This window comes from Anomaloglossus baeobatrachus, chromosome 3 (genome assembly GCF_048569485.1).
Source record: "Anomaloglossus baeobatrachus isolate aAnoBae1 chromosome 3, aAnoBae1.hap1, whole genome shotgun sequence".
In the NCBI taxonomy this organism is placed as follows: Eukaryota; Metazoa; Chordata; class Amphibia; order Anura; family Aromobatidae; genus Anomaloglossus; species Anomaloglossus baeobatrachus.
Genome location: NC_134355.1, coordinates 705,120,184 through 705,140,376, shown reverse-complemented (window position 1 = coordinate 705,140,376; position 20,193 = coordinate 705,120,184). Strand labels below are relative to the sequence as shown.

Genomic DNA, 20,193 nt, shown 5'->3' with positions numbered 1-20,193 from the left:
CAGGAGCCGAGGACACCAGAGCTGGAGAACGGCGCCCCGAGCCTAGGAATCTGAAGCTGGACAAAGCGGCGCCAGGAGCTGAGGACACCAGAGCTGGAGAACGGCGCCCCGAACCGAGGACACCAAAGCCGGAGACAGCGGCACCCCGAACCGAGGACACCAGAGCCGGAGACAGCGGCACCCCGAACCGAGGACACCAGAGCTGGAGAACGGCGCCCCGAACCGAGGACACCAAAGCCGGAGACAGCGGCACCCCGAACCGAGGACACCAAAGCTGGAGACAGTGGTGCCCCAAGCCAAGGAATCCAAGAGCTAGAGCTGGCGAGAGTGGCACCCCGAGCTCAGGAGACCAGGAGCTGGCGAGAGTGGCACCCCGAGCTCAGGAGACCAGGAGCTGGCGAGAGTGGCACCCCGAGCTCAGGAGACCAGGAGCTGGCGAGAGTGGCACCCCGAGCTCAGGAGACCAGGAGCTGGCGAGAGTGGCACCCCGAGCTCAGGAGACCAGGAGCTGGCGAGAGTGGCACCCCGAGCTCAGGAGACCAGGAGCTGGCGAGAGTGGCACCCCGAGCTCAGGAGACCAGGAGCTGGCGAGAGTGGCACCCCGAGCTCAGGAGACCAGGAGCTGGCGAGAGTGGCACCCCGAGCTCAGGAGACCAGGAGCTGGCGAGAGTGGCACCCCGAGCTCAGGAGACCAGGAGCTGGCGAGAGTGGCACCCCGAGCTCAGGAGACCAGGAGCTGGCGAGAGTGGCACCCCGAGCTCAGGAGACCAGGAGCTGGCGAGAGTGGCACCCCGAGCTCAGGAGACCAGGAGCTGGCGAGAGTGGCACCCCGAGCTCAGGAGACCAGGAGCTGGCGAGAGTGGCACCCCGAGCTCAGGAGACCAGGAGCTGGCGAGAGTGGCACCCCGAGCTCAGGAGACCAGGAGCTGGCGAGAGTGGCACCCCGAGCTCAGGAGACCAGGAGCTGGGGAGAGTGACACCCCGAGCTCAGGAGACCAGGAGCTGGCGAGAGTGGCACCCCGAGCTCAGGAGACCAGGAGCTGGCGAGAGTGGCACCCCGAGCTCAGGAGACCAGGAGCTGGCGAGAGTGGCACCCCGAGCTCAGGAGACCAGGAGCTGGCGAGAGTGGCACCCCGAGCTCAGGAGACCAGGAGCTGGCGAGAGTGGCACCCCGAGCTCAGGAGACCAGGAGCTGGCGAGAGTGGCACCCCGAGCTCAGGAGACCAGGAGCTGGCGAGAGTGGCACCCCGAGCTCAGGAGACCAGGAGCTGGCGAGAGTGGCACCCCGAGCTCAGGAGACCAGGAGCTGGCGAGAGTGGCACCCCGAGCTCAGGAGACCAGGAGCTGGCGAGAGTGGCACCCCGAGCTCAGACCAGGAGCTGGTGAGAGTGGCACCCCGAGCTCAGACCAGGAGCTGGTGAGAGTGGCATCCCGAGCTCAGGAGACCAGGAGCTGGTGAGAGTGGCACCCCGAGCTCAGGAGACCAGGAGCTGGCGAGAGTGGCACCCCGAGCTCAGGAGACCAGGAGCTGGTGAGAGTGGCACCCCGAGCTCAGGAGACCAGGAGCTGGTGAGAGTGGCACCCCGAGCTCAGGAGACCAGGAGCTGGTGAGAGTGGCACCCCGAGCTCAGACCAGGAGCTGGTGAGAGTGGCACCCCGAGCTCAGGAGACCAGGAGCTGGCGAGAGTGGCACCCCGAGCTCAGGAGACCAGGAGCTGGTGAGAGTGGCACCCCGAGCTCAGGAGACCAGGAGCTGGTGAGAGTGGCACCCCGAGCTCAGGAGACCAGGAGCTGGTGAGAGTGGCACCCCGAGCCCAAAAATCCCAAGCTTGAGAGAGAGGCGCCCTAAGCAGAGGAGTCCAGAGCTGGAGAGAGCGGTGCCCTGAGCCGAGGAATTCGAAGCTGGAGAGAGCGTCGCCCTGAGTCAAGGACCCCAGGATCGTCACCCCAACTGCAGGCTCCTATGAGAATTCCCCAGCACTGCGGACCCCTTACCGGTATGCTTTCTTGATGTCATCCTGTGTTGCCCCCTTCTCCAGATCCAAGACCTGGTACAGGGAGTATCCTGTCCGGGACATCTTCCTCTGGGGTCTCTGAGGCTCGGCCATTGTATCCTGCAGGAGAAAGCCAACATAAGCAAAACAGCTACATGTGGTATGCGTGCGCTGTCTATATGAGGGAGGATAGCTACATGTGGTAAGCGTGCTCCGTCCGTGTGCAGAATAGCTACATGTGGTAAGCGTGCGCTGTCTATATGGGGGGAGGATAGCTACATGTGGTATGCGTGCGCTGTCTATATGAGGGAGGATAGCTACATGTGGTAAGCGTGCTCCGTCCGTGTGCAGAATAGCTACATGTGGTAAGCGTGCGCTGTCTATATGGGGGGAGGATAGCTATATGTGGTAAGCGTGCGCTGTCTATATGAGGGAGGATAGCTACATGTGGTATGCGTGCGCTGTCTATATGAGGGAGGATAGCTATATGTGGTATGCGTGCGCTGTCTATATGAGGGAGGATAGCTACATGTGGTAAGCGTGCTCCGTCCGTGTGCAGAATAGCTACATGTGGTAAGCGTGCGCTGTCTATATGGGGGGAGGATAGCTACATGTGGTATGCGTGCGCTGTCTATATGAGGGAGGATAGCTACATGTGGTAAGCGTGCTCCGTCCGTGTGCAGAATAGCTACATGTGGTAAGCGTGCGCTGTCTATATGGGGGGAGGATAGCTATATGTGGTAAGCGTGCGCTGTCTATATGAGGGAGGATAGCTACATGTGGTATGCGTGCGCTGTCTATATGAGGGAGGATAGCTACATGTGGTAAGCGTGCGCTGTCTATATGGGGGAGAATAGCTACATGTGGTATGCGTGCGCTGTCTATATGAGGGAGGATAGCTACATGTGGTATGCGTGCGCTGTCTATATGAGGGAGGATAGCTACATGTGGTAAGCGTGCGCTGTCTATATGGGGGAGGATAGCTACATGTGGTATGCGTGCGCTGTCTATATGAGGGAGGATAGCTACATGTGGTAAGCGTGCGCTGTCTATATGAGGGAGGATAGCTACATGTGGTAAGCGTGCGCTGTCTATATGAGGGAGGATAGCTACATGTGGTAAGCGTGCGCTGTCTATATGGGGGAGGATAGCTACATGTGGTAAGCGTGCGCTGTCTATATGAGGGAGGATAGCTACATGTGGTATGCGTGCGCTGTCTATATGAGGGAGGATAGCTACATGTGGTAAGCGTGCTCCGTCCGTGTGCAGAATAGCTACATGTGGTAAGCGTGCGCTGTCTATATGGGGGGAGGATAGCTACATGTGGTAAGCGTGCGCTGTCTATATGAGGGAGGATAGCTACATGTGGTAAGCGTGCTCCGTCCGTGTGCAGAATAGCTACATGTGGTAAGCGTGCGCTGTCTATATGGGGGGAGGATAGCTACATGTGGTAAGCGTGCGCTGTCTATATGGGGGGGGGGAATAGCTACATGTGGTAAGCGTGCGCTGTCTATATGGGGGGAGGATAGCTACATGTGGTATGCGTGCGCTGTCTATATGGGGGAGGATAGCTACATGTGGTAAGCGTGCTCCGTCCGTGTGCAGAATAGCTACATGTGGTAAGCGTGCGCTGTCTATATGGGGGGAGGATAGCTACATGTGGTAAGCGTGCGCTGTCTATATGGGGGAGAATAGCTACATGTGGTAAGTGTGCGCTGTCTATATGAGGGAGGATAGCTATATGTGGTAAGCGTGCGCTGTCTATATGGGGGAGAATAGCTACATGTGGTATGCGTGCGCTGTCTATATGGGGGAGAATAGCTACATGTGGTATGCGTGCGCTGTCTATATGAGGGAGGATAGCTACATGTGGTATGCGTGCGCTGTCTATATGAGGGAGGATAGCTACATGTGGTAAGCGTGCGCTGTCTATATGGGGGAGGATAGCTACATGTGGTAAGCGTGCGCTGTCTATATGGGGGAGGATAGCTACATGTGGTATGCGTGCGCTGTCTATATGAGGGAGGATAGCTACATGTGGTAAGCGTGCGCTGTCTATATGAGGGAGGATAGCTACATGTGGTAAGCGTGCGCTGTCTATATGAGGGAGGATAGCTACATGTGGTAAGCGTGCGCTGTCTATATGGGGGAGGATAGCTACATGTGGTAAGCGTGCGCTGTCTATATGAGGGAGGATAGCTACATGTGGTATGCGTGCGCTGTCTATATGAGGGAGGATAGCTACATGTGGTAAGCGTGCGCTGTCTATATGAGGGAGGATAGCTACATGTGGTATGCGTGCGCTGTCTATATGGGGAGGAAAGCTACATGTGGTAAGCGTGCGCTGTCTATATGAGGGAGGATAGCTACATGTGGTATGCGTGCGCTGTCTATATGAGGGAGGATAGCTACATGTGGTAAGCGTGCGCTGTCTATATGGGGGGAGGATAGCTACATGTGGTAAGCGTGCGCTGTCTATATGAGGGAGGATAGCTACATGTGGTAAGCGTGCTCCGTCCGTGTGCAGAATAGCTACATGTGGTAAGCGTGCGCTGTCTATATGGGGGGAGGATAGCTACATGTGGTAAGCGTGCGCTGTCTATATGGGGGGGGGGAATAGCTACATGTGGTAAGCGTGCGCTGTCTATATGGGGGGAGGATAGCTACATGTGGTATGCGTGCGCTGTCTATATGGGGGAGGATAGATACATGTGGTAAGCGTGCTCCGTCCGTGTGCAGAATAGCTACATGTGGTAAGCGTGCGCTGTCTATATGGGGGGAGGATAGCTACATGTGGTAAGCGTGCGCTGTCTATATGGGGGAGGATAGCTACATGTGGTAAGCGTGCGCTGTCTATATGGGGGGAGGATAGCTACATGTGGTAAGCATGCGCTGTCTATATGGGGGAGGATAGCTACATGTGGTAAGCGTGCGCTGTCTATATGGGGGAGAATAGCTACACGTGGTAAGCGTGCACTGTCTCTATGGGAGAGGATAGCTACACGTGGTAAGCGTGCGCTGTCTATATGGGGAGGAAAGCTACATGTGGTAAGCGTGCGCTGTCTATATGGGGGAGGATAGCTACATGTGGTAAGCGTGCGCTGTCTATATGGGGGGGAATAGCTACATGTGGTAAGCATGCGCTGTCTATATGGGGGAGGATAGCTACATGTGGTAAGCGTGCGCTGTCTATATGGGGGAGGATAGCTACATGTGGTAAGCATGCGCTGTCTATATGGGGGAGGATAGCTACATGTGGTAAGCGTGCGCTGTCTATATGGGGGAGAATAGCTACACGTGGTAAGCGTGCACTGTCTCTATGGGAGAGGATAGCTACACGTGGTAAGCGTGCGCTGTCTATATGGGGAGGAAAGCTACATGTGGTAAGCGTGCGCTGTCTATATGGGGGAGGAAAGCTACATGTGGTAAGCGTGTGCTGTCTATATGGGGGAGGATAGCTACATGTGGTAAGCGTGCGCTGTCTATATGGGGGAGGAAAGCTACATGTGGTAAGCGTGTGCTGTCCGTGGCGAGGGGGGGGGGGGGGAGAAGCGTGCGTAGTAAGCGTGCGCTGCCCGTGTGGAGAATAGTTCGCAGCCTCCTCCTACTCTGTGGCAGCCCCTTACCCCCAGTGACCGGCAGCCTCCTCTTCCTCTATGGCAGCCCCTTACCCCCAGTGACCGGCAGCCTTCTCCTCCTCCTCTATGGCAGCCCCTTACCCCCAGTGACCGTCAGCCTCCTCCTCCTCTATGGCAGCCCCTTACCCCCAGTGACCGGCAGCCTCCTCCTCCTCTATGGCAGCCCCTTACCCCCAGTGACCGGCAGCCTCCTCCTCCTCTATGGCAGCCCCTTACCCCCAGTGACCGGCAGCCTCCTCCTCCTCTATGGCAGCCCCTTACCTCCAGTGACCGGCAGCCTCCTCCTCCTCTATGGCAGCCCCTTACCCCCAGTGACCGGCAGCCTCCTCTTCCTCTATGGCAGCCCCTTACCCCCAGTGACCGGCAGCCTCCTCCTCCTCTATGGCAGCCCCTTACCCAAAGGTGACCGGCAGCCTCCTCCTCCTCTATGGCAGCCCCTTACCCCCAGTGACCGGCAGCCTCCTCCTCCTCCTCTATGGCAGCCCCTTACCCCCAGTGACCGGCAGCCTTCTCCTCCTCCTCTATGGCAGCCCCTTACCCCCAGTGACTGGCAGCCTCCTCTTCCTCTATGGCAGCCCCTTACCCCCAGTGACCGGCAGCCTCCTCCTCTATGGCAGCCCCTTACCCCCAGTGACCGGCAGCCTCCTCCTCCTCTATGGCAGCCCCTTACCTCCAGTGACCGGCAGCCTCCTCCTCCACCTCTATGGCAGCCCCTTACCCCCAGTGACCGGCAGCCTCCTCCTCCTCTATGGCAGCCCCTTACCCCCAGTGACCGGCAGCCTCCTCCTCCTCTATGGCAGCCCCTTACCCCCAGTGACCGGCAGCCTCCTCCTCCTCTATGGCAGCCCCTTACCCCCAGTGACCGGCAGCCTCCTCCTCCTCCTCCTCCTCTATGGCAGCCCCTTACCTCCAGTGACCGGCAGCCTTCTCCTCCTCCTCTATGGCAGCCCCTTACCCCCAGTGACCGGCAGCCTCCTCCTCCACCTCTATGGCAGCCCCTTACCCCCAGTGACCGGCAGCCTCCTCCTCCTCTATGGCAGCCCCTTACCCCCAGTGACCGGCAGCCTCCTCTTCCTCTATGGCAGCCCCTTACCCCCAGTGACCGGCAGCCTCCTCCTCCACCTCTATGGCAGCCCCTTACCTCCAGTGACCGGCAGCCTCCTCCTCCTCCTCCTCCTCTATGGCAGCCCCTTACCCCCAGTGACCGGCAGCCTCCTCCTCCTCTTCCTCTATGGCAGCCCCTTACCCCCAGTGACCGGCAGCCTCCTCTTCCTCTATGGCAGCCCCTTACCCCCAGTGACCGGCAGCCTCCTCTTCCTCTATGGCAGCCCCTTACCCCCAGTGACCAGCAGCCTCCTCTTCCTCTATGGCAGCCCCTTACCCCCAGTGACCGGCAGCCTCCTCCTCCACCTCTATGGCAGCCCCTTACCTCCAGTGACCGGCAGCCTCCTCCTCCTCCTCCTCTATGGCAGCCCCTTACCCCCAGTGACCGGCAGCCTCCTCCTCCTCCTCCTCTATGGCAGCCCCTTACCCCCAGTGACCGGCAGCCTCCTCTTCCTCTATGGCAGCCCCTTACCCCCAGTGACCGGCAGCCTCCTCTTCCTCTATGGCAGCCCCTTACCCCCAGTGACCAGCAGCCTCCTCTTCCTCTATGGCAGCCCCTTACCCCCAGTGACCGGCAGCCTCCTCCTCCTCCTCTATGGCAGCCCCTTACCCCCAGTGACCAGCAGCCTCCTCCTCCTCTATGGCAGCCCCTTACCCACAGTGACCGGCAGCCTCCTCCTCCTCTATGGCAGCCCCTTACCCCCAGTGACCGGCAGCCTCCTCCTCCTCTATGGCAGCCCCTTACCCCCAGTGACCGGCAGCCCCCTCTTGCTCTATGGCAGCCCCTTACCTCCAGTGACCGGCAGCCTCCTCTTCCTCTATGGCAGCCCCTTACCCCCAGTGACCGGCAGCCTCCTCCTCCTCCTCTATGGCAGCCCCTTACCCCCAGTGACCAGCAGCCTCCTCCTCCTCTATGGCAGCCCCTTACCCACAGTGACCGGCAGCCTCCTCCTCCTCTATGGCAGCCCCTTACCCCCAGTGACCGGCAGCCTCCTCCTCCTCTATGGCAGCCCCTTACCCCCAGTGACCGGCAGCCCCCTCCTCCTCTATGGCAGCCCCTTACCCCCAGTGACCGGCAGCCCCCTCTTGCTCTATGGCAGCCCCTTACCCCCAGTGACCGGCAGCCTCCTCCTCCTCCTCTATGGCAGCCTCTTACCCCCAGTGACCGGCAGCCTCCTCTTCCTCTATGGCAGCCCCTTACCCCCAGTGACCGGCAGCCCCCATGTCCTGTTCCGGCCCCCCTAGCCCTCCTGTACAGGACCCGTCCACACTAAGCAGAAGGGGGAGAAACTTTCCTGCTGTGCAGCTCCAGAGATCAGCGCTGACAGTAATCCACTGCCCTCTGACCCCTCCGCAGCAATCAGCTTATCTGTGCAGGGGGCGGCACAGGCTGGTACAGCACGCCCAGCGGAGGGGGGTGTATTATATATATATATATATATATATATATATATATATATATATATATATATATATATATATAGTACACAGCAGTACAGGAGGTGTGCATACAACACAGCCATGAGAACCCGAACCCAACACACAGAGCCTGACACTGACTGCGGAGCCACACCTGCACTGCACCAGCGGAGATCAACCACTGCGGCCACACAAGAGTGACTGCAGCTCTGGAGGATAAGACATGATGTAACAGCAGAATAATGCCCGCAGCTCCGGAGGTGACTGGAGGATAAGACATGATGTAACAGCAGAATAGTGACTGCAGCTCTGGAGGTGACTGGAGGATAAGACATGATGTAACAGCAGAATAGTGACTGCAGCTCTGGAGGTGACTGGAGGATAAGACATGATGTAACAGCAGAATAGTGACTGCAGCTCTGGAGGTGACTGGAGGATAAGACATGATGTAACAGCAGAATAATGCCCGCAGCTCAGGAGGTGACTGGAGGATAAGACATGATGTAACAGCAGAATAGTGACTGCAGCTCCGGAGGTGACTGGAGGATAAGACATGATGTAACAGCAGAATAGTGACTGCAGCTCTGGAGGTGACTGGAGGATAAGACATGATGTAACAGCAGAATAGTAACTGTAGCTCTGGGGGCATCGCACAGGGCAGTGTACACAGTGAGTGCAGCTCTGGGGGCATCACACAGGGCAGTGTACACAGTGAGTGCAGCTCTGGAGGCATCACACAGGGCAGTGTACACAGTGAGTGCAGCTCTGGAGGCATCACACAGGGCAGTGTACACAGTGAGTGCAGCTCTGGAGGCATCACACAGGGCAGTGTACACAGTGAGTGCAGCTCTGGAGGCATCACACAGGGCAGTGTACACAGTGAGTGCAGCTCTGGGGGCATCACACAGGGCAGTGTACACAGTGAGTGCAGCTCTGGAGGCTTCACACAGGGCAGTGTACACAGTGAGTGCAGCTCTGGAGGCTTCACACAGGGCAGTGTACACAGTGAGTGCAGGGACATCACACAGGGCAGTGTACACAGTGAGTGCAGCTCTGGGGGCATCACACAGGGCAGTGTACACAGTGAGTGCAGGGACATCACATAGGGCAGTGTACACAGTGAGTACAGCTCTGGGGGCATCGCACAGGGCAGTGTACACAGTGAGTGCAGCTCTGGGGGCATCACACAGGGGAGTGTACACAGTGAGTGCCGCTCTGGAGACATCACACAGGGCAGTGTACACAGTGAGTGCAGGGACATCACACAGGGCAGTGTACACAGTGAGTGCAGCTCTGGGGGCATCACACAGGGCAGTGTACACAGTGAGTGCAGGGACATCACACAGGGCAGTGTACACAGTGAGTGCAGCTCTGGGGGCATCACACAGGGCAGTGTACACAGTGAGTGCAGCTCTGGGGGCATCACACAGGGCAGTGTACACAGTGAGTGCAGCTCTGGGGGCATCGCACAGGGCAGTGTACACAGTGAGTGCAGCTCTGGGGGCATCGCACAGGGCAGTGTACACAGTGAGTGCAGCTCTGGGGGCATCACACAGGGCAGTGTACACAGTGAGTGCAGCTCTGGGGGCATCACACAGGGCAGTGTACACAGTGAGTGCAGCTCTGGGGGCATCACACAGGGCAGTGTACACAGTGAGTGCAGCTCTGGGGGCATCACACAGGGCAGTGTACACAGTGAGTGCAGCTCTGGAGGCATCACACAGGGCAGTGTACACAGTGAGTGCAGCTCTGGAGGCATCGCACAGGGCAGTGTACACAGTGAGTGCAGCTCTGGAGGCATCGCACAGGGCAGTGTACACAGTGAGTGCAGCTCTGGAGACATCACACAGGGCAGTGTACACAGTGAGTGCAGCTCTGGGGGCATCACACAGGGCAGTGTACACAGTGAGTGCAGCTCTGGGGGCATCACACAGGGCAGTGTACACAGTGAGTGCAGCTCTGGAGGCATCACACAGGGCAGTGTACACAGTGAGTGCAGCTCTGGAGGCATCACACAGGGCAGTGTACACAGTGAGTGCAGCTCTGGAGGCATCACACAGGGCAGTGTACACAGTGAGTGCAGCTCTGGAGCCATCACACAGGGCAGTGTACACAGTGAGTGCAGCTCTGGAGGCATCACACAGGGCAGTGTACACAGTGAGTGCAGCTCTGGAGGCATCACACAGGGCAGTGTACACAGTGAGTGCAGCTCTGGGGGCATCACACAGGGCAGTGTACACAGTGAGTGCAGCTCTGGAGGCATCACACAGGGCAGTGTACACAGTGAGTGCAGCTCTGGAGGCATCACACAGGGCAGTGTACACAGTGAGTGCAGCTCTGGGGGCATCGCACAGGGCAGTGTACACAGTGAGTGCAGCTCTGGGGGCATCGCACAGGGCAGTGTACACAGTGAGTGCAGCTCTGGGGGCATCGCACAGGGCAGTGTACACAGTGAGTGCAGCTCTGGGGGCATCGCACAGGGCAGTGTACACAGTGAGTGCAGCTCTGGGGGCATCGCACAGGGCAGTGTACACAGTGAGTGCAGCTCTGAAGGCATCGCACAGGGCAGTGTACACAGTGAGTGCAGCTCTGGAGGCATCACACAGGGCAGTGTACACAGTGAGTGCAGCTCTGGGGGCATCGCACAGGGCAGTGTACACAGTGAGTGCAGCTCTGGAGGCATCACACAGGGCAGTGTACACAGTGAGTGCAGCTCTGAGGCATCACAGGGCAGTGTACACAGTGAGTGCAGCTCTGGAGCATCACACAGGGCAGTGTACACAGTGAGTGCAGCTCTGGGGGCATCGCACAGGGCAGTGTACACAGTGAGTGCAGCTCTGGGGGCATCGCACAGGGCAGTGTACACAGTGAGTGCAGCTCTGGGGGCATCGCACAGGGCAGTGTACACAGTGAGTGCAGCTCTGGGGCATCACACAGGGCAGTGTACACAGTGAGTGCAGCTCTGGGGGCATCGCACAGGGCAGTGTACACAGTGAGTGCAGCTCTGGGGCATCACACAGGGCAGAGTGTACACAGTGAGTGCAGCTCTGGGGGCATCACACAGGGCAGTGTACACAGTGAGTGCAGCTCTGGGGCATCACACAGGGCAGTGTACACAGTGAGTGCAAGCTCTGGGGGCATCACACAGGGCAGTGTACACAGTGAGTGCAGCTCTGGGGGCAATCACACAGGGCAGTGTACACAGTGAGTGCAGCTCTGGGGGCATCACACAGGGCAGTGTACACAGTGAGTGCAGCTCTGGGGCATCACACAGGGCAGTGTACACAGTGAGTGCAGCTCTGGGGGCATCACACAGGGCAGTGTACACAGTGAGTGCAGCTCTGGGGGCATCACACAGGGCAGTGTACACAGTGAGTGCAGCTCTGGGGGCATCACACAGGGCAGTGTACACAGTGAGTGCAGCTCTGGGGGCATCACACAGGGCAGTGTACACAGTGAGTGCAGCTCTGGGGGCATCACACAGGGCAGTGTACACAGTGAGTGCAGCTCTGGGGGCATCACACAGGGCAGTGTACACAGTGAGTGCAGCTCTGGGGGCATCACACAGGGCAGTGTACACAGTGAGTGCAGCTCTGGGGGCATCACACAGGGCAGTGTACACAGTGAGTGCAGCTCTGGGGGCATCACACAGGGCAGTGTACACAGTGAGTGCAGCTCTGGGGGCATCACACAGGGCAGTGTACACAGTGAGTGCAGCTCTGGAGGCATCACACAGGGCAGTGTACACAGTGAGTGCAGCTCTGGAGGCATCACACAGGGCAGTGTACACAGTGAGTGCAGCTCTGGGGGCATCACACAGGGCAGTGTACACAGTGAGTGCAGCTCTGGGGGCATCACACAGGGCAGTGTACACAGTGAGTGCAGCTCTGGGGGCATCACACAGGGCAGTGTACACAGTGAGTGCAGCTCTGGAGACATCACACAGGGCAGTGTACACAGTGAGTGCAGGGACATCACACAGGGCAGTGTACACAGTGAGTGCAGCTCTGGGGGCATCACACAGGGCAGTGTACACAGTGAGTGCAGCTCTGGGGGCATCACACAGGGCAGTGTACACAGTGAGTGCAGCTCTGGGGGCATCACACAGGGCAGTGTACACAGTGAGTGCAGCTCTGGGGGCATCACACAGGGCAGTGTACACAGTGAGTGCAGCTCTGGGGGCATCACACAGGGCAGTGTACACAGTGAGTGCAGCTCTGGGGGCATCACACAGGGCAGTGTACACAGTGAGTGCAGCTCTGGGGGCATCACACAGGGCAGTGTACACAGTGAGTGCAGCTCTGGGGGCATCACACAGGGCAGTGTACACAGTGAGTGCAGCTCTGGGGGCATCACACAGGGCAGTGTACACAGTGAGTGCAGCTCTGGAGACATCACACAGGGCAGTGTACACAGTGAGTGCAGGGACATCACACAGGGCAGTGTACACAGTGAGTGCAGCTCTGGAGACATCACACAGGGCAGTGTACACAGTGAGTGCAGCTCTGGGGGCATCACACAGGGCAGTGTACACAGTGAGTGCAGCTCTGGGGGCATCACACAGGGCAGTGTACACAGTGAGTGCAGCTCTGGAGGCATCACACAGGGCAGTGTACACAGTGAGTGCAGCTCTGGAGGCATCACACAGGGCAGTGTACACAGTGAGTGCAGCTCTGGAGACATCACACAGGGCAGTGTACACAGTGAGTGCAGCTCTGGGGGCATCACACAGGGCAGTGTACACAGTGAGTGCAGCTCTGGGGGCATCGCACAGGGCAGTGTACACAGTGAGTGCAGCTCTGGGGGCATCACACAGGGCAGTGTACACAGTGAGTGCAGCTCTGGGGGCATCACACAGGGCAGTGTACACAGTGAGTGCAGCTCTGGAGACATCACACAGGGCAGTGTACACAGTGAGTGCAGCTCTGGGGGCATCACACAGGGCAGTGTACACAGTGAGTGCAGCTCTGGGGGCATCACACAGGGCAGTGTACACAGTGAGTGCAGCTCTGGAGACATCACACAGGGCAGTGTACACAGTGAGTGCAGGGACATCACACAGGGCAGTGTACACAGTGAGTGCAGCTCTGGAGACATCACACAGGGCAGTGTACACAGTGAGTGCAGCTCTGGGGGCATCACACAGGGCAGTGTACACAGTGAGTGCAGCTCTGGGGGCATCACACAGGGCAGTGTACACAGTGAGTGCAGCTCTGGGGGCATCACACAGGGCAGTGTACACAGTGAGTGCAGCTCTGGAGGCATCACACAGGGCAGTGTACACAGTGAGTGCAGCTCTGGGGGCATCACACAGGGCAGTGTACACAGTGAGTGCAGCTCTGGGGGCATCACACAGGGCAGTGTACACAGTGAGTGCAGCTCTGGGGGCATCACACAGGGCAGTGTACACAGTGAGTGCAGCTCTGGGGGCATCACACAGGGCAGTGTACACAGTGAGTGCAGCTCTGGGGGCATCGCACAGGGCAGTGTACACAGTGAGTGCAGCTCTGGGGGCATCACACAGGGCAGTGTACACAGTGAGTGCAGCTCTGGGGGCATCACACAGGGCAGTGTACACAGTGAGTGCAGCTCTGGGGGCATCACACAGGGCAGTGTACACAGTGAGTGCAGCTCTGGGGGCATGACACAGGGCAGTGTACACAGTGAGTGCAGCTCTGGGGGCATGACACAGGGCAGTGTACACAGTGAGTGCAGCTCTGGGGGCATGACACAGGGCAGTGTACACAGTGAGTGCAGCTCTGGGGGCATGACACAGGGCAGTGTACACAGTGAGTGCAGCTCTGGGGGCATGACACAGGGCAGTGTACACAGTGAGTGCAGCTCTGGGGGCATGACACAGGGCAGTGTACACAGTGAGTGCAGCTCTGGAGGCATCACACAGGGCAGTGTACACAGTGAGTGCAGCTCTGGGGGCATCGCACAGGGCAGTGTACACAGTGAGTGCAGCTCTGGGGGCATCGCACAGGGCAGTGTACACAGTGAGTGCAGCTCTGGAGGCATCACACAGGGCAGTGTACACAGTGAGTGCAGCTCTGGAGGCATCACACAGGGCAGTGTACACAGTGAGTGCAGCTCTGGAGGCATCACACAGGGCAGTGTACACAGTGAGTGCAGCTCTGGGGGCATCACACAGGGCAGTGTACACAGTGAGTGCAGCTCTGGGGGCATCACACAGGGCAGTGTACACAGTGAGTGCAGCTCTGGAGGCATCACACAGGGCAGTGTACACAGTGAGTGCAGCTCTGGAGGCATCACACAGGGCAGTGTACACAGTGAGTGCAGCTCTGGAGGCATCACACAGGGCAGTGTACACAGTGAGTGCAGCTCTGGAGGCATCACACAGGGCAGTGTACACAGTGAGTGCAGCTCTGGAGGCATCACACAGGGCAGTGTACACAGTGAGTGCAGCTCTGGAGGCATCACACAGGGCAGTGTACACAGTGAGTGCAGCTCTGGGGGCATCACACAGGGCAGTGTACACAGTGAGTGCAGCTCTGGGGGCATCACACAGGGCAGTGTACACAGTGAGTGCAGCTCTGGAGGCATCACACAGGGCAGTGTACACAGTGAGTGCAGCTCTGGAGGCATCACACAGGGCAGTGTACACAGTGAGTGCAGCTCTGGAGGCATCACACAGGGCAGTGTACACAGTGAGTGCAGCTCTGGAGGCATCACACAGGGCAGTGTACACAGTGAGTGCAGCTCTGGAGGCATCACACAGGGCAGTGTACACAGTGAGTGCAGCTCTGGAGGCATCACACAGGGCAGTGTACACAGTGAGTGCAGCTCTGGAGGCATCACACAGGGCAGTGTACACAGTGAGTGCAGCTCTGGGGGCATCACACAGGGCAGTGTACACAGTGAGTGCAGCTCTGGAGGCATCACACAGGGCAGTGTACACAGTGAGTGCAGCTCTGGGGGCATCACACAGGGCAGTGTACACAGTGAGTGCAGCTCTGGAGGCATCACACAGGGCAGTGTACACAGTGAGTGCAGCTCTGGAGGCATCACACAGGGCAGTGTACACAGTGAGTGCAGCTCTGGGGGCATCACACAGGGCAGTGTACACAGTGAGTGCAGCTCTGGAGGCATCACACAGGGCAGTGTACACAGTGAGTGCAGCTCTGGAGGCATCACACAGGGCAGTGTACACAGTGAGTGCAGCTCTGGAGGCATCACACAGGGCAGTGTACACAGTGAGTGCAGCTCTGGAGGCATCACACAGGGCAGTGTACACAGTGAGTGCAGCTCTGGAGGCATCACACAGGGCAGTGTACACAGTGAGTGCAGCTCTGGAGGCATCACACAGGGCAGTGTACACAGTGAGTGCAGCTCTGGGGGCATCACACAGGGCAGTGTACACAGTGAGTGCAGCTCTGGGGGCATCACACAGGGCAGTGTACACAGTGAGTGCAGCTCTGGGGGCATCACACAGGGCAGTGTACACAGTGAGTGCAGCTCTGGGGGCATCACACAGGGCAGTGTACACAGTGAGTGCAGCTCTGGGGGCATCACACAGGGCAGTGTACACAGTGAGTGCAGCTCTGGAGACATCACACAGGGCAGTGTACACAGTGAGTGCAGCTCTGGGGGCATCGCACAGGGCAGTGTACACAGTGAGTGCAGCTCTGGAGGCATCACACAGGGCAGTGTACACAGTGAGTGCAGCTCTGGGGGCATCACACAGGGCAGTGTACACAGTGAGTGCAGCTCTGGGGGCATCACACAGGGCAGTGTACACAGTGAGTGCAGCTCTGGGGGCATCACACAGGGCAGTGTACACAGTGAGTGCAGCTCTGGAGACATCACACAGGGCAGTGTACACAGTGAGTGCAGCTCTGGGGGCATCACACAGGGCAGTGTACACAGTGAGTGCAGCTCTGGGGGCATCACACAGGGCAGTGTACACAGTGAGTGCAGCTCTGGGGGCATCACACAGGGCAGTGTACACAGTGAGTGCAGCTCTGGGGGCATCACACAGGGCAGTGTACACAGTGAGTGCAGCTCTGGAGGCATCACACAGGGCAGTGTACACAGTGAGTGCAGCTCTGGGGGCATGACACAGGGCAGTGTACACAGACTGCGGCTCTCGTGCGGTTTTCTTCTGCTTTGTCTCTTACCTGTTCGTGTTTTCAGCTCCCGGAAGTGCAGAAAAATAAGGCTCCGCCCACATCCGGGAACATATTATTCGGCCACGCCCTCGGGAACCATGTGACACGTGACTAGCCAGGTGACTTTTCTTCCTCTACAGCCATATTTTATACGCAGCCAGTCATCACCGCTGACACCTGTACAGCCGCTGACGTCACACTCAGTCACCAATCACATGCCTGCTTTCATGTGCTTACTCCACATTATAGGATGAGAGTCGCAACCTGATTGGTTCACACATGAAGCTCCGCCCTATCGTTCTCAACAATTAGCCGACGCTGTTGCCCCCACACGCCGGGAGGTGTAGTCCGGACTCCGACGCGTGGCACGCCGGGAGGTGTAGTCCGGACTCCGGCGCGTGGCACGCCGGGAGGTGTAGTCCGGACTCTGACGCGTGGCACGCCGGGAGGTGTAGTCCGGACTCTGACGCGTGGCACGCCGGGAGGTGTAGTCCGGACTATGACGTGTGGGACGCTGGGAGGTGACGCAGTGCACGCCGGAACTTGTAGTCTGTGATGCAGAGCACTTGTTCCGGCATGGAGAAGAGAGCGGCAGAGAAGAGAGGCAGCGGGGAGATGGAGGGGGAGCCCGGGAGGAGCAGGCGACACAGGTGCGGGGTCCGGGGTGTGCGGCGGCTGTGCTCCCGCTGCTCAGCGCATTATATACTGCTGGGCGGAGTGTGTTAGGCCCCTCCTCTGCTGGGCGGAGTGTGTTAGGCCACTCCTCTGCTGGGCGGAATATCTGATGGCACTTCTCTGTGGTGGGCGGAGTATCTGAGGCCCCTCCTCTCTGTGGTGGGCGGAGTATCTGAGGCCCCTCCTCTCTGTGGTGGGCGGAGTAGCTGAGGCCCCTCCTCTCTGTGGTGGGTGGAGTAGCTGAGGCCCCTCCTCTCTGTGGTGGGCGGAGTAGCTGAGGCCCCTCCTCTCTGTGGTGGGCGGAGTATCTGAGGCCCCTCCTCTCTGTGGTGGGTGGAGTAGCTGAGGCCCCTCCTCTCTGTGGTGGGTGGAGTAGCTGAGGCCCCTCCTCTCTGTGGTGGGCGGAGTATCTGAGGCCCCTCCTCTCTGTGGTGGGCGGAGTAGCTGAGGCCCCTCCTCTCTGTGGTGGGCGGAGTAGCTGAGGCCCCTCCTCTCTGTGGTGGGCGGAGTATCTGAGGCCCCTCCTCTCTGTGGTGGGTGGAGTAGCTGAGGCCCCTCCTCTCTGTGGTGGGTGGAGTAGCTGAGGCCCCTCCTCTCTGTGGTGGGCGGAGTATCTGAGGCCCCTCCTCTCTGTGGTGGGCGGAGTAGCTGAGGCCCCTCCTCTCTGTGGTGGGCGGAGTAGCTGAGGCCCCTCCTCTCTGTGGTGGGCGGAGTAGCTGAGGCCCCTCCTCTCTGTGGTGGGTGGAGTAGCTGAGGCCCCTCCTCTCTGTGGTGGGCGGAGTATCTGAGGCCCCTCCTCTCTGTGGTGGGCGGAGTAGCTGAGGCCCCTCCTCTCTGTGGTGGGCGGAGTAGCTGAGGCCCCTCCTCTCTGTGGTGGGCGGAGTAGCTGAGGCCCCTCCTCTCTGTGGTGGGCGGAGTAGCTGAGGCCCCTCCTCTCTGTGGTGGGCGGAGTAGCTGAGGCCCCTCCTCTCTGTGGTGGGCGGAGTAGCTGAGGCCCCTCCTCTCTGTGGTGGGCGGAGTAGCTGAGGCCCCTCCTCTCTGTGGTGGGCGGAGTAGCTGAGGCCCCTCCTCTCTGTGGTGGGTGGAGTAGCTGAGGCCCCTCCTCTCTGTGGTGGGCGGAGTAGCTGAGGCCCCTCCTCTCTGTGGTGGGCGGAGTAGCTGAGGCCCCTCCTCTCTGTGGTGGGCGGAGTAGCTGAGGCCCCTCCTCTCTGTGGTGGGCGGAGTAGCTGAGGCCCCTCCTCTCTGTGGTGGGCGGAGTAGCTGAGGCCCCTCCTCTCTGTGGTGGGCGGAGTAGCTGAGGCCCCTCCTCTCTGTGGTGGGCGGAGTAGCTGAGGCCCCTCCTCTCTGTGGTGGGCGGAGTAGCTGAGGCCCCTCCTCTCTGTGGTGGGCGGAGTAGCTGAGGCCCCTCCTCTCTGTGGTGGGCGGAGTAGCTGAGGCCCCTCCTCTCTGTGGTGGGCGGAGTATCTGAGGCCCCTCCTCTCTGTGGTGGGCGGAGTAGCTGAGGCCCCTCCTCTCTGTGGTGGGTGGAGTATTTGAGGCGGAATATCTGATGCCCTCCCCTTTTTGGTGGAGAGGAGGACTGCGGGGGCGGGAGGTCCAGAGAGGCTGGAGACTGGGAGGCGGGAGGGGTCTTGTGGACCACTGCGGGGGTGGGGTGTGGAGGAGCACTGCGGGGGTGGGGTGTGGTGGAGCACTGCGGGGGCGGGGTGTGGAGGAGCACTGCGGGGGCGGGGTGTGGAGGAGCACTGCGGGGGCGGGGTGTGGAGGAGCACTGCGGGGGCGGGGTGTGGTGGAGCACTGCGGAGGTGGGGTGTGGTGGAGCACTGCGGAGGTGGGGTGTGGTGGAGCACTGCGGGGGTGGGGTGTGGAGGAGCACTGCGGGGGTGGGGTGTGGAGGAGCACTGCGGGGGTGGGGTGTGGTGGAGCACTGCGGGGGTGGGGTGTGGAGGAGCACTGCGGGGGTGGGGTGTGGAGGAGCACTGCGGGGGTGGGGTGTGGAGGAGCACTGCGGGGGTGGGGTGTGGAGGAGCACTGCGGGGGCGGGGTGTGGAGGAGCACTGCGGGGGCGGGGTGTGGAGGAGCACTGCGGGGGCGGGGTGTGGAGGACCACTGCGGGGGCAGGGTGTGGAGGACCACTGCGGGGGCGGGGTGTGGAGGAGCACTGCGGGGGCGGGGTGTGGAGGAGCACTGCGGGGGCGGGGTGTGGAGGACTACTGCGGGGGCAGGGTGTGGAGGACCACTGCGGGGGCAGGGTGTGGAGGACCACTGCGGGGTGTGGTGGAGCACTGCGGGGTGTGGTGGAGCACTGTGGGGGCGGGGTGGAGCACTGTGGGGGCGGGGTGTGGTGGAGCACGGCGGGGTGTGGTGGAGCACTGCGGGGGCGGGGTGTGGGGGAGCACTGTGGGGGCGGGGTGTGGTGGACCACTGCGGGGGAGGGTTGTGGTGGACCACTGCGGGGGAGGGGTGTGGTGGAGCACTGTGGGGGCGGGGTGTGGTGGAGCACTGCGGGGTGTGGTGGAGCACTGTGGGGGCGGGGTGGAGCACTGTGGGGGCGGGGTGTGGTGGAGCACGGCGGGGTGTGGTGTGGAGGAGCACTGCGGGGGAGGGGTGTGGAGGAGCCCTGCGGGGGCGGGGTGTGGAGGAGCCCTGCGGGGGCGGGGTGTGGTGGAGCCCTGCGGGGGGCGGGGTGTGGTGGAGCACTGCGGGGGCGGGGTGTGGTGGAGCACTGCGGGGGCGGGGTGTGGAGGAGCACTGCGGGGGCGGGGTGTGGAGGAGCACTGCGGGGGCGGGGTGTGGAGGAGCACTGCGGGGGCGGGGTGTGGTGGAGCACTGTGGGGGTGTGGTGGAGCACTGTGGGGGCGGGGTGTGGTGGAGCACGGCGGGGTGTGGTGTGGTGGAGCACTGCGGGGGCGGGGTGGAGCACTGTGGGGGCGGGGTGTGGCGGAGCACTGCGGGGGCGGGGTGTGGAGGAGCACTGCGGGGGAGGGGTGTGGAGGAGCACTGCGGGGGCGGGGTGTGGAGGAGCACTGTGGGGGTGGGGTGTGGAGGAGCACTGCGGGGGCGGGGTGTGGTGGAGCACTGTGGGGGTGTGGTGGAGCACTGCGGGGGCGGGGTGTGGCGGAGCACTGCGGGGGCGGGGTGTGGAGGAGCACTGCGGGGGAGGGGTGTGGAGGAGCACTGCGGGGGCGGGGTGTGGAGGAGCACTGTGGGGGTGGGGTGTGGAGGAGCACT

At 60.5% G+C, this 20,193-nt stretch overlaps 2 protein-coding genes across 2 annotated transcripts in view; one reads left to right on the top strand and one right to left on the bottom strand.

Moving 5' to 3' along the window:
* DNAJC5G (DnaJ heat shock protein family (Hsp40) member C5 gamma) overlaps positions 1–16,644 on the bottom strand; it is a 29,547-nt gene extending 12,903 nt beyond the window's left edge. Inside the window, exons 1-2 of the mRNA XM_075341405.1 lie at positions 16,297–16,644; positions 1,996–2,114 (exon numbers count right to left, since the gene is read on the bottom strand). Coding sequence (XP_075197520.1) covers positions 1,996–2,108 — 113 coding nt within the window. The 5' untranslated portion in view covers positions 2,109–2,114; positions 16,297–16,644. The remainder of the gene's footprint in view (positions 1–1,995; positions 2,115–16,296) is intronic.
* A 58-nt stretch (positions 16,645–16,702) lies between these two features.
* Positions 16,703–20,193, top strand: part of LOC142297129 (uridine-cytidine kinase-like 1) — a 48,611-nt gene continuing 45,120 nt past the window's right edge. Inside the window, 1 exon segment of the mRNA XM_075341403.1 lies at positions 16,703–16,937. Within this exon segment, the coding sequence (XP_075197518.1) occupies positions 16,843–16,937 (95 nt within the window). The 5' untranslated portion in view covers positions 16,703–16,842.